The sequence below is a fragment of the Panthera leo genome, chromosome F3 (genome assembly GCF_018350215.1).
Source record: "Panthera leo isolate Ple1 chromosome F3, P.leo_Ple1_pat1.1, whole genome shotgun sequence".
Classification (NCBI taxonomy): domain Eukaryota; kingdom Metazoa; phylum Chordata; class Mammalia; order Carnivora; family Felidae; genus Panthera; species Panthera leo.
In genome coordinates, this window is record NC_056696.1 from 16,435,414 (window position 1) to 16,451,451 (window position 16,038).

The 16,038-nt window shown below is 35.7% G+C and overlaps 1 protein-coding gene across 8 annotated transcripts in view; it reads right to left on the reverse strand.

The window, feature by feature from the left end:
* The window catches only part of RC3H1 (ring finger and CCCH-type domains 1), an 81,084-nt gene that overhangs the window by 37,014 nt on the left and 28,032 nt on the right, over positions 1–16,038 (reverse strand). For 7 of the 8 annotated variants that reach the window (XM_042926209.1, XM_042926202.1, XM_042926208.1 and 4 more), the window contains 4 exons: positions 7,540–7,942; positions 4,023–4,143; positions 3,063–3,302; positions 2,440–2,615 (listed from right to left, as the gene is read on the reverse strand). In XM_042926209.1, coding sequence (XP_042782143.1) covers positions 2,440–2,615; positions 3,063–3,302; positions 4,023–4,143; positions 7,540–7,770 — 768 coding nt within the window. In that variant the 5' untranslated portion in view covers positions 7,771–7,942. Of the gene's footprint in view, positions 1–2,439; positions 2,616–3,062; positions 3,303–4,022; positions 4,144–7,539; positions 7,943–16,038 lie in introns of those variants that run through there. The other variant, XM_042926210.1, reaches the window with a different exon arrangement.

The following is a 16,038-nucleotide window of genomic DNA, read 5'->3' on the forward strand; positions in this document are numbered from 1 at the left end:
CTCCATGGAAAATTAAGCTAAGCACAGATTATTCATTTTTAGAATCATGCCAGCATCTAAATGGTGCTCTGTTAGGAGTACCACCTAGCTCAACGCCAAGCAAGCCCAACAGTAATAATCCACAGTTATGAAGAAGAAACATACACTGCTTTTTTCACAATAACTGCATGAGTATTTTTTTCTTTTTTAAAAATCATTGCTTTATTTTCGTAAGGTCTCAATTTCCTCTAGTAGAAAATTTTCATTTTTTTTCCATCAAAGAAAAACTACAGAATATGTTAGTCAAGATTTCTAGGTCACACTGACATTATATTTTAAAATGTATTCCATTCTTATTCCAAGAAAGTCTAACTTAAATTTTGTTAGCTAAGTCCGTACAAAGACCAACCAATTAAAAGAAAAATCTTGTTAAAGACTTGTTTGACTTGTTAAAGGCAAGTCAAAAGACCACATGTGTATGAGTATGTACAAAAACATACTCTCAATATAAGCTAAATATTATTAAAATGTAGAATCTTTTCTATATGATATAATAGGGTTCCCTGGACTTGGCTCTCAAAACTCTCTTTTAACTAAAAACAATCAAAGATTTCCAAGAGATGCAATGTCTACAGTAACTCCTGGAACTATAACTGTGCTCAGAAGGACCAGAATTACCCCAGTTTGAAAAGGTTTTTCAAATGGAAATAAAAGATGCTAAAAGGACATAACTAGAACACACCTATACAGACACATATAGCTGCAAGGAGGAGGGAAAAGCTTAGAGAATTAAATGAGTTAATTTAGTTAATGTTTAATTGTTAATATTATGTTAACTGTTAATAACTGCTAATATTATATTAAATGTTAATAACTAATAGTTAATATGTTCAGTTAATTTAGTTAATATGTACTAATAGTACATTATTACCGGCAAGAGAAGAAAGCAGGCAGACAATAAAGAAACATAATCATGACTCAAGTGAAAAACTGGATTTTTTGCAACTTCCAATCTCTTTTTAATTACTATTAATACTTCTAATTAGGATTGAAAGAGGTTCACTGTAGGTATTTTAGGGTTTTTGGATCGCTTACTACTTCACAGGAGAAGGCTAGATTTCCTTTTCTTTCATTTTCTTTTTCAAGCTTGCAATACTGTATCTGTCTGGTGCTGTTAGTAGAGAACAAAGAACTCTGGAAGCAGACAGACATTCTAAACTGTATTCCAGACGACACTGTAAAATCATGTTATTACAATCATTACAACAAATGTTGAGTTATTCAGGGACAATCTGAACCAGTTGGGAGTTATTTTGGCTAGAGTTTCTCACAGTTCCAGAGGTGCTTTAAGGCAAGGACAGGGTTGGGTACAAACCTGGAGTCCACAGCACATTTTCAGTATATATATATAATCTGTCTCTAGAAAGAAACTTAAGAATATTGGCATTTAGTTAGAGCTTAAAAAAATTTTTTTTTAATTAAATTGGTATGCTTTCCTGTTGATTCTGTGAACCATTTCATCTTTCTCAGAAAATGAGAACACAGACAAGACTATAGTAGGACGTAGGATTCTTTAGTTTGAGTGTCAGATGAGGGGACATGGTGACCAAGGAATGGGTTTCCTTATAGGCTGTATGAATTAAAACAATTTCAGAGGCATGCCTGGTTCATGAAGTACTAGTTATGTGTTGTGTCAGAAGTAAGAAGCCTTAGATGGGGCACCTGAGTGGCTCAGTCGGTGAAGCATCCGACTTCAGCTCAGGTCATGATCTCATGGTTTGTGAGTTCAAGCCCTACGTCGGGCTGGCTCTCTGCTGTCAGCGCTGGGAGCCCGCTTCGGATCCTGTTTCCCTTTCTCTACCCCTCCCCCAGCTGCGCACACAGGCTCCCTCTCCCTCTCTCTCCAAAATAAACATTAAAAAAGTTAGAAGAAGAAGCCTTGACATTAAGAAGTCAGGAAAACAGGATGAAAAATAAATGATACATAGTGAGCACCAATGTTGGAAGCAGTGCTGATTCAATCTGGGATACAAAAGAAGAAGTCCAGCATCACTATCTACACTGAAAAGAAAATGGCAAATGGAGCTCCAGTACTGTTTTAACCCCACTGTGTATATGGAATTATAGCAGGAGCAAAGAGCCAAATAAAATTTCTTCCTGCTTCAATGACTCTCTGCTCAGACCAATTCTGCTTATAGTCTCGGCGGGGAAATGACACAGTTTAATGGTCTCTTCAAATATAAACATCTATATAAGCCTCGGTTTATGTTGTTCATTATCTAATATACAAAATTCAATGTAACAAGATTTAACTTTAATAGGATACCATCTACATTCTTGAAATGTTGAAATTTTCTGAGGGGGCAACTTTATTAAACTCAAAGATTTACTATTTAAGTTGGGGAAAAAGACAAGGTTTCCTTTCAAGCCCAAATGTAACGCTGGTTCCCTGGTTCATACCTTGAAGCAGGAGGCTCTATAAAGGAGCTGGACAACATGCCCAATGCTAGTTTTAGAGGCTTGAGGAAACCGTGGCTCCAACCTTTGCACCACAAAGAGAACCAATACTTTTCTTGACAAAGCAGAACCATCTTCCAAGGCCAAGAGAACCAGCTTTAGAGCTTCCTCCTGCATTGCTAGGAAAAGTTGGGCAAAACCAGAATTTATCATATGCAAAGATAAGACACATCTATTTATTAGAAGGGCAATACTCAAAAACTTCTGCAGGTGCCACTTAATTAATGGGCAACACAACACAAAAACACAAAAAGTATTCACAGTTATACTTTCTAACTATTTTGGGGCAATTTTATACTACACTCTATATATTTTATTTGAGAAAACAGATAAAAAATTAATACATTCAAGAAATATCTCTATCAAAATGAAAACTTTTGCCATTAAAAGTTTTAAGTGCTCTAAAAAACTGACATGGAATTGCCCAAGCCATGATCGTCAAGTGGGATATTATTTTGTAACAACAGAATATTGCAAAGAACTAGTCTTTCTACATGGCACTTACAGTTCTGACACCATACTTTTAGAATTACTGGCATAATAAATATCAAACTTTAATCACATACCTGGTCCAAGGAACTGGCAGCCCCTAGCTCTGACTGCTGCCCAGAGATTGGAGGACAGTTGCTGAGGATTTTGGTGTTGAAGAATGAGCTCTGTAACTGTTCGTTCACCTAAAGATCGAGCTGCTCTCATAGCACGAATCCTGCCTTCCTCTTCCACAAGTTGGCAGTGGACCAGAGTCACCAGCTTCCTCTGCATTGGGCGACTCAGAACACTCTGAGTAGTGCTATTCAGACCCACTCCTTTAAAAGAGAGTAAAAAGTTATTTCTAGGTTTACAATGCAGCTTTTAAGAGTCCAAAAAAATTTCCTCTGATGGGCTGACTGACTTCATGGATATGTGAACAGCTCTGGTTTCTACTAGGATATTTAAAATAAACAAGAGATAAAATGATATAAATAAAAGCCTCGTTTTCATTTTAAAAATATACAAAAGTTGTTATATCATGTAAAAATAATATTCATTGTAACATTAAATATATTATTATTCATCACAACCATGGAGGGACAAAATTAATAATTAATTTAAGACCCAAATCTTGAGGTCATAACAATTCTGGCATATTATTTCCTAACAGTTAATTTTATGTTCCTATTGAAACGATAAGCCATAATGGCAAGGCGGTAACAGCAACTCCCAAGTTTATTACACTCTCTATGGCACATCATATAAAACTGAAAAGAAGGCAGACAATCCAGAGTTGTCAAATGGCGGGGAGCCCTCCTGAAACCACTAGTATATTCACACTTACTTTTGCAACTCATTCAAATGTTTCCAACATCACATAAACTTTAAATTCATCTGTTGGAATGGTTTGTAATGATACTATTTAGTACTAGTGGGTTTGACTTACAATAAATAAGTGAATTTCATTAACATTCACTTACACCCCACCATTTTTATGGTAAGAAAAGCATCTTTCATAAACATTTATTTGGCACGGATAGTTGCATCTGATTCACCTCTAGCACTGCTGAGTGGTTTCAGGTACAATGCTAATTCTTCTACACATTTCTTGGCTTCCTCATAATGCTTTGTATCTTCAACCCCACTACACAGAGTAATGGGCTGCTGCTCAGGGACCTTGAGGTCAAAAAAAAGGTCTGTATGAGTGCACACTAATTAATTAAACAAATGTCTTATTAAGTATATTTTATGCACTGCTACTCTAACAGTGGTAACATCAAAACTGCCACTAAATTTACTGAAGCCTTTCAAAAGACCTTTTCTATACTAACACACTAAATTTAATGCATTATTTTGGTTTTATAATCGCTTTACTAAAACATAATTTGTATACCATGTAGGCGACCCATTTAAGATACATAATTCAATGGTTTTTAGTATATTCACAGGTGTGTAACCATTACAATTTTAGAACATTTTCATCACCCCGCCAAAGAACACCATACTCTTAACTGTCACCCCTCCCATATTTCCTCCCAACTCCCCACCAACCATAAGAAAATACTAATTGGCTTTCTGTCTCTTGTGGATTTGCCTATTTTGGACATTTCATGTAAACAGAATCATAGAGTCGTGCAGTAACTTCCAAAGTGACTACACTACTTTGCATTCTCACCAGCAATAAGAGTTTCTGTTGCTCCACATCCTCACCAGCATTTGGTGCTGTCAGTGTTTTGGACCTTGAAGCTATTCTAACTGGTGTGTAGCAGCATCTCGTGGTTTTAATTTGTAATTCCTTAGTGGCAAATTACGTCGAGCAACTTTTCATCAGCTCATTTGCCATCCGTGTATCTTCTCTGGTGAGGCGTCCAGATCTTTGCCCATTTTAAAATTATGTCCTTTTTATTATTGAGTTGTAGGAGTCTTTATTACATCTGAGACACAACTTTTAGATCTATGAGTTACAATTATTTTCTCTCATTCTGTGAGTTGTTCTTTCACTCCGATGGTGTCCTTTGAAGGACAAAGTTTTAAGTCTTCAGTTCAATTTATCCTTTATTTCTTGTACTTTTCGTGTCCTATCTAAAAAAAACCTCACTGCCTATTCTAAGGTCACAAAGACTTATGCCTATATTTTATTTTAAGAGTTCTGTAGTTTTAACTTTTACATTGGTTCATTTTGGGTTAATTTTTGTAGATGGCGTGAAGTAGGGGTCCAAATGGATTCTGGTACACATTTGGATATCCAAGTTTTCCCAGCACCATTTGTTGGAAAAACTGTCCTTTCTTCACTGAATGGTCTTTGCAATGTTGTCAAAAATCGTTTCGTATGTGTGAGTTTATTTCTGGACTCTATTTTACTGATCTAAATGTTTGTCTTTATACCAGTATCACACTGTCTTCATCACTATAGCTTTGCAGTTTCAAAATCTGGGGTGTGATTCCTCCATCTTTGTTCTTTTTCAAGATTTTTTTGACTATTTTGTGGTCCCTTCTGATACCATATAAATTTTAGGGTTTTTTGTTGTTGTTGTTTGTTTCTTTTGGGAAAAAAAACCAAAACACCACCACACATTGGGACTTTGACAGAGCTTACACTGAATTGGTAGATTTCTTTGGGTCTGCCAATCCAGGAACATGCAATGTCTTTCCGTTTGTTTATGTCTTCTTTAATTTCTTTCAACGTTTTGTAGTTTTCAGTGCATAAGCCTTTCACCTTTTATTCCCAAGTATTTTATTATTTTGATGCTGCCATAATGGAATTGTTTTCTTAGTTTCCTTTTGTATTGTTCATTGTTAGTGTATAAAAATGCAACTAATTTTTGCATGTTGCTTTTATATACTGCAACTTTGCTTAATTCACGCATTAAGTCAACAGTTTTTTAATGGAACTCTTCAGGGCTAAAATAGTGGCTACTATATATTAAAATGCCCTATCCTCAAATTTCATAAACATTACTTGTTTCAGGTAAGGTATGACATAGTCTTACTCATTTTGCAGAAAGGAGTTCATCTTTAGACAACTTCATGAAAAAAGCAAGCCTTGGTTATTTGCTATTTAACATTTATTTATTTTTGAGAGACAAAGAGAGACAGAGAATGAGCAGAGACAGAGGGAGACACAGAATCTGAAGCAGGCTCCAGGCTCTAAGCTGTCAGCACAGATTCCGACGCGGGGCTCAAACCCATGAACCATGAGATCATGACCTGAGCCGAAGTCAGTTGTTTAACTGACTGAGCCACCCAGGTGCCCCCTTGGTTATTTGCTATTTAAAAAAAAAATAGTGTATTTCTAAAATTATTATCCCTATTAAGTCCATTTTTAAAAAATGTTTCCAAAATGTGATAGCAGGATTTTCAAAATAAAAAGATAAATGATTATGAAATGAAAAATTAAGTACAAGAAGAAAAAGGATCAACTGCACTTTCCCTTTTGACAAATATTTTATAGTGTTGGTGACATCACAAGAGAGGTTTATCAATAAAAGAAGTTTTCTTTTTGAATAAACTACTCTATTCTCTTTATCTCCAACATACGTAATATCAACCTTTCCTACATTTTAGCAGTTTACATCAAGACTGATCTAGAAAATATTAATGGGGCCAGATCCAAAGTTCTAGCATATCTATTCGGAAAAATGACTTATGATAAATATATGGCATTTCAGACTCAAACTATGCAAATTTAGCAAGGGATTACTTAAGTAACTATCTAGCTTCCAAAAACTCACCTCCCTTGACTTTGTGAAATCTTCTGAGGATACTACTGATCTCTACTTTGAGAATACTGAGAGAAAATTTTCAGAATATTACCATCAGAACTGCCAGACTTACTTTTACCTTTATTTAGGTAGCTGGGGATATATTTCCTCCTACTCTAGAAAAATGATTCCTAAAGGCTATGCACTCTACAGTTTTTGTCACCTTCTTCATCTTTCATTTGAGTAGTGTCTACTAAGTAAAATTATCTGAAGTAGCTTCACTTCTCCTATTTAGTAAAATGCAATGGTTTTTATGAGTAATATTTTCCCCAATATTAAGAGGTCCTTTAAAAAAAAAAAAAAAAAGGAAGGGGAATCTGGGTGGCTCAGTTGGCTGAGCGTCCAACTCTATTTCAGCTCAGGTCATGATCTCACAGCTGTGTGATCAAGCCCCATGTTGAGCTCCGCACTGAGCCTAGAGCCTGCCTGGGATTTATTCATTCATTCATTCATTCGTTCGTTCTCTCTCCCTCCCTCCTCCCCCTCTGCCCCACACATCCTCCCTCTCTCTCTCTCTCTCTCTCTCGAAAAATAGTCCTTGTGATTTGCCTCTTAGGTTTCTCTAGTGATCTCAATAGCTAAGATTGTTGAGAAAGGCTGACCACCAGATTAAATGACTGTTATGACGGAGGAACACTGCACTACAACAATAAATCTCCCAACACACTAAAATAAAGGGTCTGCACGGTACTGAACAGAACTTTATCTATTTAGATAGAAGGCAATGTTGCCCAATTTGAATTCAACAAGTTTCTCTTAAGAGGAAAACACATACACTCAGAGATTAAAAAGAATAAGTCACCCATCTTACCTGAGCACCCACTAGCTGCAGCAATGCTGAGTTCACGGGGAGGAGCTCAATGTCTGTATTGATAGTGGTCTGGTCAAATGGGCAAGCCTTGCGGTGGAGTTTATTCAGGCACATCTTGCAGACAGTATGGCCACAACCCAAACTGATGGGCTTTCGAATTGTTTCATCAAAAGTCTGAGTGCAAATTGGGCAGGAGAGGAAATCCGTCCACTGTGGAGCTTGTACAGGCATTGTTACTGGAGTTACAATTCACTAACACACACACACACACACACACACACACACACACACACACACACAATAATCTAAAGCAAAGATTCCACTGGAATCAAAATCTTTGAAAAAAGTTTTTTTTTTTAAATATCTTCCGTAGATACAGTCAGCACATAGTGTGAAATATAACCTGGAAAACAAACAGAAAAAAAAAGAAAAAAATTAGTGTGTTTTCCTTTTCAATTAAACTGCATTCACACTCTATTACCTACAATCTTTTATACCACATTTATATCACTATGGTCCACTGTTTTGCACTTTCATAGAATAAAGTCATAAATAAAACTTCTAGTCTCATCTCCTTGCTGTAGAGATGTGGAGTGGACCCCAGAAAGATAAAATAACTTGCCCAAGGTAACAAATGAAGTTAGTAACAAGGTTAGATCCAGGATCTAAATCTCGCAAATTTATCTAAGTCTACGATTGTTTTATATTTAAGAATTAGCCTTTTTAAAGTGGCTAATAATATTGTTTCTTGAGCTGCATACCAGTTACATGAATCTGTTCAGCTGTGAGCATTTATCAAGCTCTACACTTATGATATGTACACGTCTGTGTATGTTATACCTCAAGACAGAGTTTTTAAAAATTGGCCTAAAATTAAAACTACCTCAAAATATTTTATCATCAAATTGGGTATCAGATAACAAAGAGTCTGTGAAATTTTTTAAAGTCTTTTTAAGGGTTTTAGACACCGTTATGAATTTTATTTACCAGTAGTTAGTTACCTTTAAGCCCCTGCTATGGCCTACCCCTGTTGCTATAGTGTGCTGTGTTAGAACAACTGCATAGTTACAATTATTTACTTCAAAAGATTTTTTTTTAACTCTCAGATTTATTAATGGTACAACAATTATAGTTCAAATTTCATTTCCTACCGTCTTTTTTGGCAGAAGATAAAAGCCAAATTGACTTATCACCTGTGTCTAACAGAAATTTTTTTTATATATAAAATTCAACCTAAAACTTACAGCACATCTTAAATAATATGTACTATTTATCTAACTGTAGTTTCTAAAAATGAGAATTGATGTACAGAAGAAAGTAACAGTATCACAAGTTGTTAAAGATGTGATTGTGCTCAAGAGAAACTGCTTACAAAGATGAAAACAATTAAGCTGTAATTAACTAGGAAAGTAAATTATCTATATACCTTATTCTTTGAGCATTACATTTACTTCTTGCTTTATTGAAACAACTCAACCTTAAATGCAAACCCACTATTGATGACAGAACAGTTTTCATTAGGTATGTTAAAAATTTATCCATTCATTCAACAAATATTTACTAAGCACTACTATGTGCCAGACTGAATTGCTAGGGAAACAGTGAAACAGCACAGTCATAATATCTGCCTTCTGAGTAATCTTAGCTTTGTTTGTGTTTTTGCAAAGGTGCTATAAGATACATATATTTTACCAAGTTAATTTCATGTTCAGGATCTAAAATTAGAGTTATCTGCATGTGTGTTAAAATAGCCCTTGCAATAACAAGAATGGGCAAAGAAATAGTTCATTTTTTTTTAAACTTTTTTAATTTTGAGAGAGCATGCTGTGTGCATACATGCAAGCAGGTGAGAGGCAGACAGAGAGAGGAGAGACAGAATCCCAAGTAGGCACCATGGGGCTGGATTTTACAAACCATAAGATCATGACCTGAGCAGAAACCAAGAGTCAGATGCTCAACAGACTGAGACACCCAGGCACCCCAAGTTATCTGCATGTGTGTTGAAATGACCCTTGCAATAACAAGAATGAGCAAATAAAGAAATTACTCACATTTTGATTTCTATAATGTTTTAAAGATAAAAACTTCTAATACAATAGATTTAATCAAATACATTATGAGTAGCTACAAGTATGATTATAATAAATTATTACTACTTAATAAACTGAAACTCCTCTGGAATGTTAAAAAAAGAAAATACAGTATCTAATTATTCACTTGTAGACTCAAATGCTAGATTTGTACATTGGTTTGCAGAATGCTCAAAAAAAAGGGGTAAATTTTTAGAGAAGACATAATGTTCAGAAAAGGAACTGAAATTAGCCATAAATTGCTTGCTGAACCTGATTAAGTAGATAAAGCATCACTCACATAAACTTTTCTATAGATTAGCATGGCAACATATATCAATGCCTGCAAAGAATCTGATCCTGTTAATCTCTGCAAAGAGAGTTTAATGGTTCCTTCCTTTTTACTAGTATGGCTTTCTAGACAACTTAAAACTTGTTCATCTTAAAGTACAGGTAAAACAAAGCACTTAATTCTCTCAAACACTATAAACTACACAAACCCCCAAAGGGCACAAAATATAGTAAGATGTTGGGGCATCTGGGTGGCTCAGTTAGTTGAGCATCTGACTCTTGATTTCAGCTCAGGTCATGATCCGGGGGTCATGGAATTAAACTCCAGGTTGGGCTCTGCGCTGAGTGTGGAAATTGCTTAAGATTCTCTCTCTCTCTCACTCTCTCTCTCTCAAATAAACGTATAATAAATGTTTTTATACCATGTCATAACTTTTACTATGAATACAGCTATTTGCCACATACTATGCTAAACGCCTTACACAGAACACATAAAAGGTAGGTAATTACTGTTATCCCATTTTACAGATATGAGAAGTGGAAGTTTAGAGAGGCTGAGTAAGATAAAAAGAAATAGAGCTAAGATATTAACCCAGATGTTCTGGCACAAAACCCAAACTCTTAACCAGATCACCATTCACAAATAAAAGGTTAAATATAATGTAGGAAGAAACTACTTGCGATTTCATTCAAAAACCAATGCCACAAAGCTGCATTCCCTAATACTAACTTCACAGTAATTCTGCTAAACTTACTGCCAAATCTATGGTCAGGCCCTTGTTCTAATCTCATTTGTCTTCTCAATGAGATATGAAACAGACAACTACTAACTCCCTGCTTCTTGAAACCATCAATGAACCACATTCCCCTCATCCTTTCTAACTCACTGGCTGTTTTTGATCTCTTAAACTCCTAAATGCTGGTATCATCAGGTCTCTATTTTGAGTTTTCACATCATTCTCCAGCCAAAATCCTGAAAAAGCTTTCTATTATATTTAGAATAAAATCTGGATTTCTTATTCTTGTTTACAAAACCCTAAATGAGATGACCTGTAATTATTTCTCCAACTTCATTTTCTAACACTTATCCTCACCTTAGTATGTTAGTACTAGGTATTCTCTCTATCTAATCTTTGAATTGGATCGCACTCTTCATCACTTAGATGCCACCAAAAATGTCACATCCTCCCTGGCCACTTAAAACTCCAAATCATTCTATAGTCCATCGCTGTACTTAAATTCTCTACAAAACATTTACATTATCTATGTTACATTTTTCTTCTTATATTTTTATTTGCTTACTCAATATCTATCTAATATTAGAATATAGACTCCACAAGAGCTGAGATCTAATCTGTCTTGTTCACTATGAAAGCTAATAGCTCCCCACTATAATTCAGACTACGTAAAGTTTTTGCCTATAATTTCAAGAGTTGACAAGACATGCGAAAATCTGTTCATAAAATTATAAGTGACTTAAAAACTCTTAAATTAAGAAATTCTAATCTATATTATTCTTTAATGAGTCTTAAAATTGCAAGCAACTTTTTGAGATTTACGACATCTGACACTGTGCAATATGGAAAACAGGTAGAAAATATGATCAACATCAGTTTTACAGACTTGAAAACTCACTGCTCTCCTACATGGTCTCAGAACTGTGCTGCCACAAGTTTTCCAAATTATTCTGTTGTAACAAGTTGTAACAAGATTTTTTAAAAAATGTTTATTTAATTTTGAGAGAGAGAAAAACAGTGGGGAAGGGGCAGAGAGAGAGGGGGACAGAGGATCCAAAGCAGGCTCTGGTGCTGACAGCAGAGAGCTTGATGCAGGGCTCAAACCCACGAACTGTGAAATCATGACCCCAAGTCAAAGTCGGACACTCAACCAACTGAGACACCCAGGCGCCCCACAATAATTGTTTAAAATACAATCACAAAATTCTATTGGTAAAAGACACTTTAGAGATCATCTGGTTCTTGCCTAATTTTTCAAGATGAGGTAACATTCTTATGTCCCAATCAGTAGCAAGTATTATTAAACATTTTCAAACATCTCCTTCCATTCAATCTTTAAAACCCAAAGAACTTGGAATCACTTTCCTTCTTTTTGCAGAGAAATAAAATTAACATTCAGAGAACTCTGTGCAAGGTCACATAGGTGTAGCAAAATCAAGACACAACCACCTCGGATCAGTACTTGACACTGAAGACTGTGCACTTGCCACTGTACCAATTCGACATGAAGAAGACCAAAAACAAGACAAGTAAAAGAGTTACAACGTCATGCAGCTTGATAACGGCAGAGCCAGGATTAGAAACCAAGTTTCTAGTTTTAGTGTCCCCGGCACCCCTATCAGACTGCCTTGAAAATAAACCTATCACCACCCCTTGATTTTTAAAATATCCTTGCATACTAACATGTCTCCGGAGGTAAGGGAAAAAAGCAAAAATGAACTATTGGGACCTTATCAAGATAAAAAGCTTCTGTGGGGCACCTGGATTAATAATAAGCACTATAATAATAATAATTGGTTAATAAGCACTGCCCTTCTGCTTAGGTGATGGATCTCATAGTTCATGAGTTCAAGCCCCACATGAGGCTCTGCAGTGACAGTGCGGCGCCTGCTGAAGACTCTCTGCCCTTCCTCTAATTGCGCTTTTTCTTGGTCTCAAAATAAATAAATTTTTTAAAAAAGATAAAAAACAACTGCGCAGTGAAGGAAACAGCAACACCAAAAGGCAACCAACGGAATGGGAGAAGATATTTGCAAATGACATATCAGATAAGGGGTTAGTATCCAAACTCTATGAAGAACTTAACAAACTCAACACCCAAAGAACAAATAATCCAGTGAAGAAATGGGCAAAAGGCACGGACAGACACTTTTCCAAAGAAGACCTCCTGATGGCTAACAGACACATGAAAAGATGCTCGACATCACTCATCATCAGGGAAATACAAATCAAAACCACAATGAGATACCACCTCACACCTGTCAGAATGGCTCACATTAACAACTCAGGCAACAACAGATGTTGGCGAGGATGCAGAGAAAGGGGAACTTTTGCACTGCTGGTGGGAATGCAAAGTGGCACAGCCACTCTGGAGGTTCCTCAAAAATTAAAGATAGAACTACCCTACGACCTAGCAATTGCACTACTAGGTATTTATCCAAAGGATACAAAAACGCTGATTCGAAGGGGCACATGCATCCCAATATTTATAGCAGCCCTATTGACAATAGCCAAATTATGGAAAGAACCCAAAAGTTCATCAACTGACAAATGGATAAAGAAGATGTGGTGTGTATATACACAACGGAATATTACTCAGTGATTAAAAAGAATAAAATCCTGCCATTTGCAATAATGTGTATGGAACTAGAATGCATTATGTTAAGTGAAATAAGTCAGAGAAAGACAAATATCATTATTTCATTCATATGTATAATTTAAGAAACCAAACAGATGAACACAGGGGAAGGGAAAGAAAAATAAGATAAAAACAGAGAGGGAAGCAAACCATAAGAGACTCTTAAATACAGAGAACAAACTGAGGGTTTCTGAAGGGGTGCTGGATGGGGGGATGGGCTAAATGGGCAACGTGCATTAAGGAGGACACTAGTTGGGATGAGCAATGGGTGTTATGTGTTAAGTGATGAATCACTAAATTCTACCCCTGAAACCATTATTATGCTGTATGTTAACTAACTTGGGATTTAAAAAAAAAAAAAAGAAAAGGGTGGGGGCACCTGGGTGGCTCAGTTGGGTTAAGCCTCTGACTCTTATTAATTCTGATGATCCCAGGGTCATGGGATCAAGCCCTGTGTCGGGCACTGTGCTGAGCATGGAGCCTGCTTGGGGTTCTCTCTCTCCCCCTCTCTCTGTCTCTCCCCTGCTTGCACACTCTCACTTTCTCAAAAAATAAACAAACATACATGCATACATTTTAAAAAAGGGAGAGAAATAAATTGAAAAAATGAAATAAAATAAAATAAAATATCCTTGTACACTAAAACTACAGTTAACAATATTTGGCTTGTATCAAGGCATCCATTAACCTTGGAAATATGTAAAATTGTTTATATACACATGCTCATTCCTTCAGGAATAGGATCCAGGGCTTTTATCAATTCTCAAATTTTTATCAGTTCTCAAAGGTTTTATTTGAGGAGGAAGGGAAGGGGAAAATAAGAATCACTGACTCAGATGGGGTACCTGGGTGACTCAGTCGGTTAAGCGACTCTTGATTTCATTTCAGTTCTCCTGTCATGATCCCACAGCTGACAGGGCAGAGCCTGCTTGGGGTTCTCTCCGCCCCCACCCCACCCCCTGCTCAAGATGTGTCTGTCTCTCTGTCTATAAAGAAAAAAAAGAAAAGAAAAGAAAAGAGAGAAGAAATCACTGATTCAGACATACTGAAATAAAGTAACTAGTGAAAACATAAGAATATAAAAAATAAAAATAGTAATTTATATGAACATATATTTCCTCTGTATTTGCACCACAATCTCAACAAACTCTTGTAAGTTCTTTAAAAGTGATGTTCACGTGCACCAAACATTTTTTTAAATGATTACACCAAAATGTCTCCTTCTCACCCCTATCTCTCATCCCTCTAGTCCTCACTTCCATCCACCTGCACAGACAAACCCCTGGTTTATTTTCTTTTCGGATTCTTTACCCATATAGGTCAATATACAAATATGTATTATTAACTGGATAAAAAGTATTTTAAATGTTGTCATTTGCAACTCTTCTCTCTTTCTGTACTAAACCAGTGTTTCTTAGAAATTATACCCTAAAAACCTTTCTCCATTCCCAGTAAAAATTAAACATTCAGTTACTTGCATAAAAATCTTTTATGGGTTTTTACTATGTGCCCAGCACTAGGGATAAAAAATAGTGAACAAGCAAGTCTTTGCAAGTCTGCACAGAGCTTCCATCGTTTCTTTCATTACCCATATAAACAAGAGAGACACAAACTAAATACATGACTCCAAGGCATGGTAAATGCTATCAAGGTAAAGGTAAAAGACAGAGACAGAAGTACATATAACAGATAATCTAAACAAACTGGGATGAGGTCATGTTCCCAGGGTATTAATGGATATGAACAGATGGAAGAAAAAGGTCTGGAAAGATGTCAAACAAAATTAACAGCAAGTTATACAGTTGGGCAGCTTATAAAATTAATCATGAATTTTATAAGTGCAAATAATTTTGAAACAATGAAAACAAGAGAAGCTAGAGTACATTTAGAACACAATTTAGGCTACTTCTAAGATAAATTATTGTAAGACTAAAACATTTCTCCTTATTAAACGGACTGCTTTATACATTTGAACATCCAAATTCTCAAAACTTAGTTGTTTTTTTTTTCAAAATGCATTAAAAACTTTTTATAACTTCTCTATAATTTACCTGTTTCAAAGAACTAGCACATTTTATTAATTTTATGTATCATTTCATCTCAACATAGTAAAATCAGGTATATAGTTGCTAAACTCTTGCGTTTTCCAGTAAAATAGTTCTTAGAGACAACTATAACAAACTTGATAGAATAAACACATAGAATCAGCACCCAGTTCTTCACTAAAAATAAAAGCATTCTAGGGGCGCCTGGGTAGCTCAGTTGGTTAAGTGTTTGACTCTTGATTTCGGCCTAGGTCATCTCATGGTTCATGAGGTTGAGCCCCACACTGGGCTCCATGCTGATGGTGCACAGCCTGATTGTGTTTCTCTCTCTCTCTCTGTCCCTTCAGCATGCACGTGCTCTCTCTCTCTCTCTTAAATAAACTTAAAAAAAAAAAAACAAAAAAAAACCCAAAAAAACAACTTTCTTTTGATCAGAAAGATAGGTATGAAAGACCGAGGGAAAACAGTATTTTAAAAGTTTGATTTTGCTTGGGAAATTTGATGATTATGAATAGTAACTCAATCTTTGATGATTCTATTTTAGGAACTATAAAATCATAAAGCAAAGATTTTTTTTTTTGAACGTCAAAATGTTATTAACTGTAGTTATTAGATCTAAGAACAATTTCCACTTCCTCATTCCTTAAACATCTTTCTCCAAAGTCATCTTTCTAAACATTCCCCAAGTTTTCCCATAAACAGATGTTTACAACATCCTC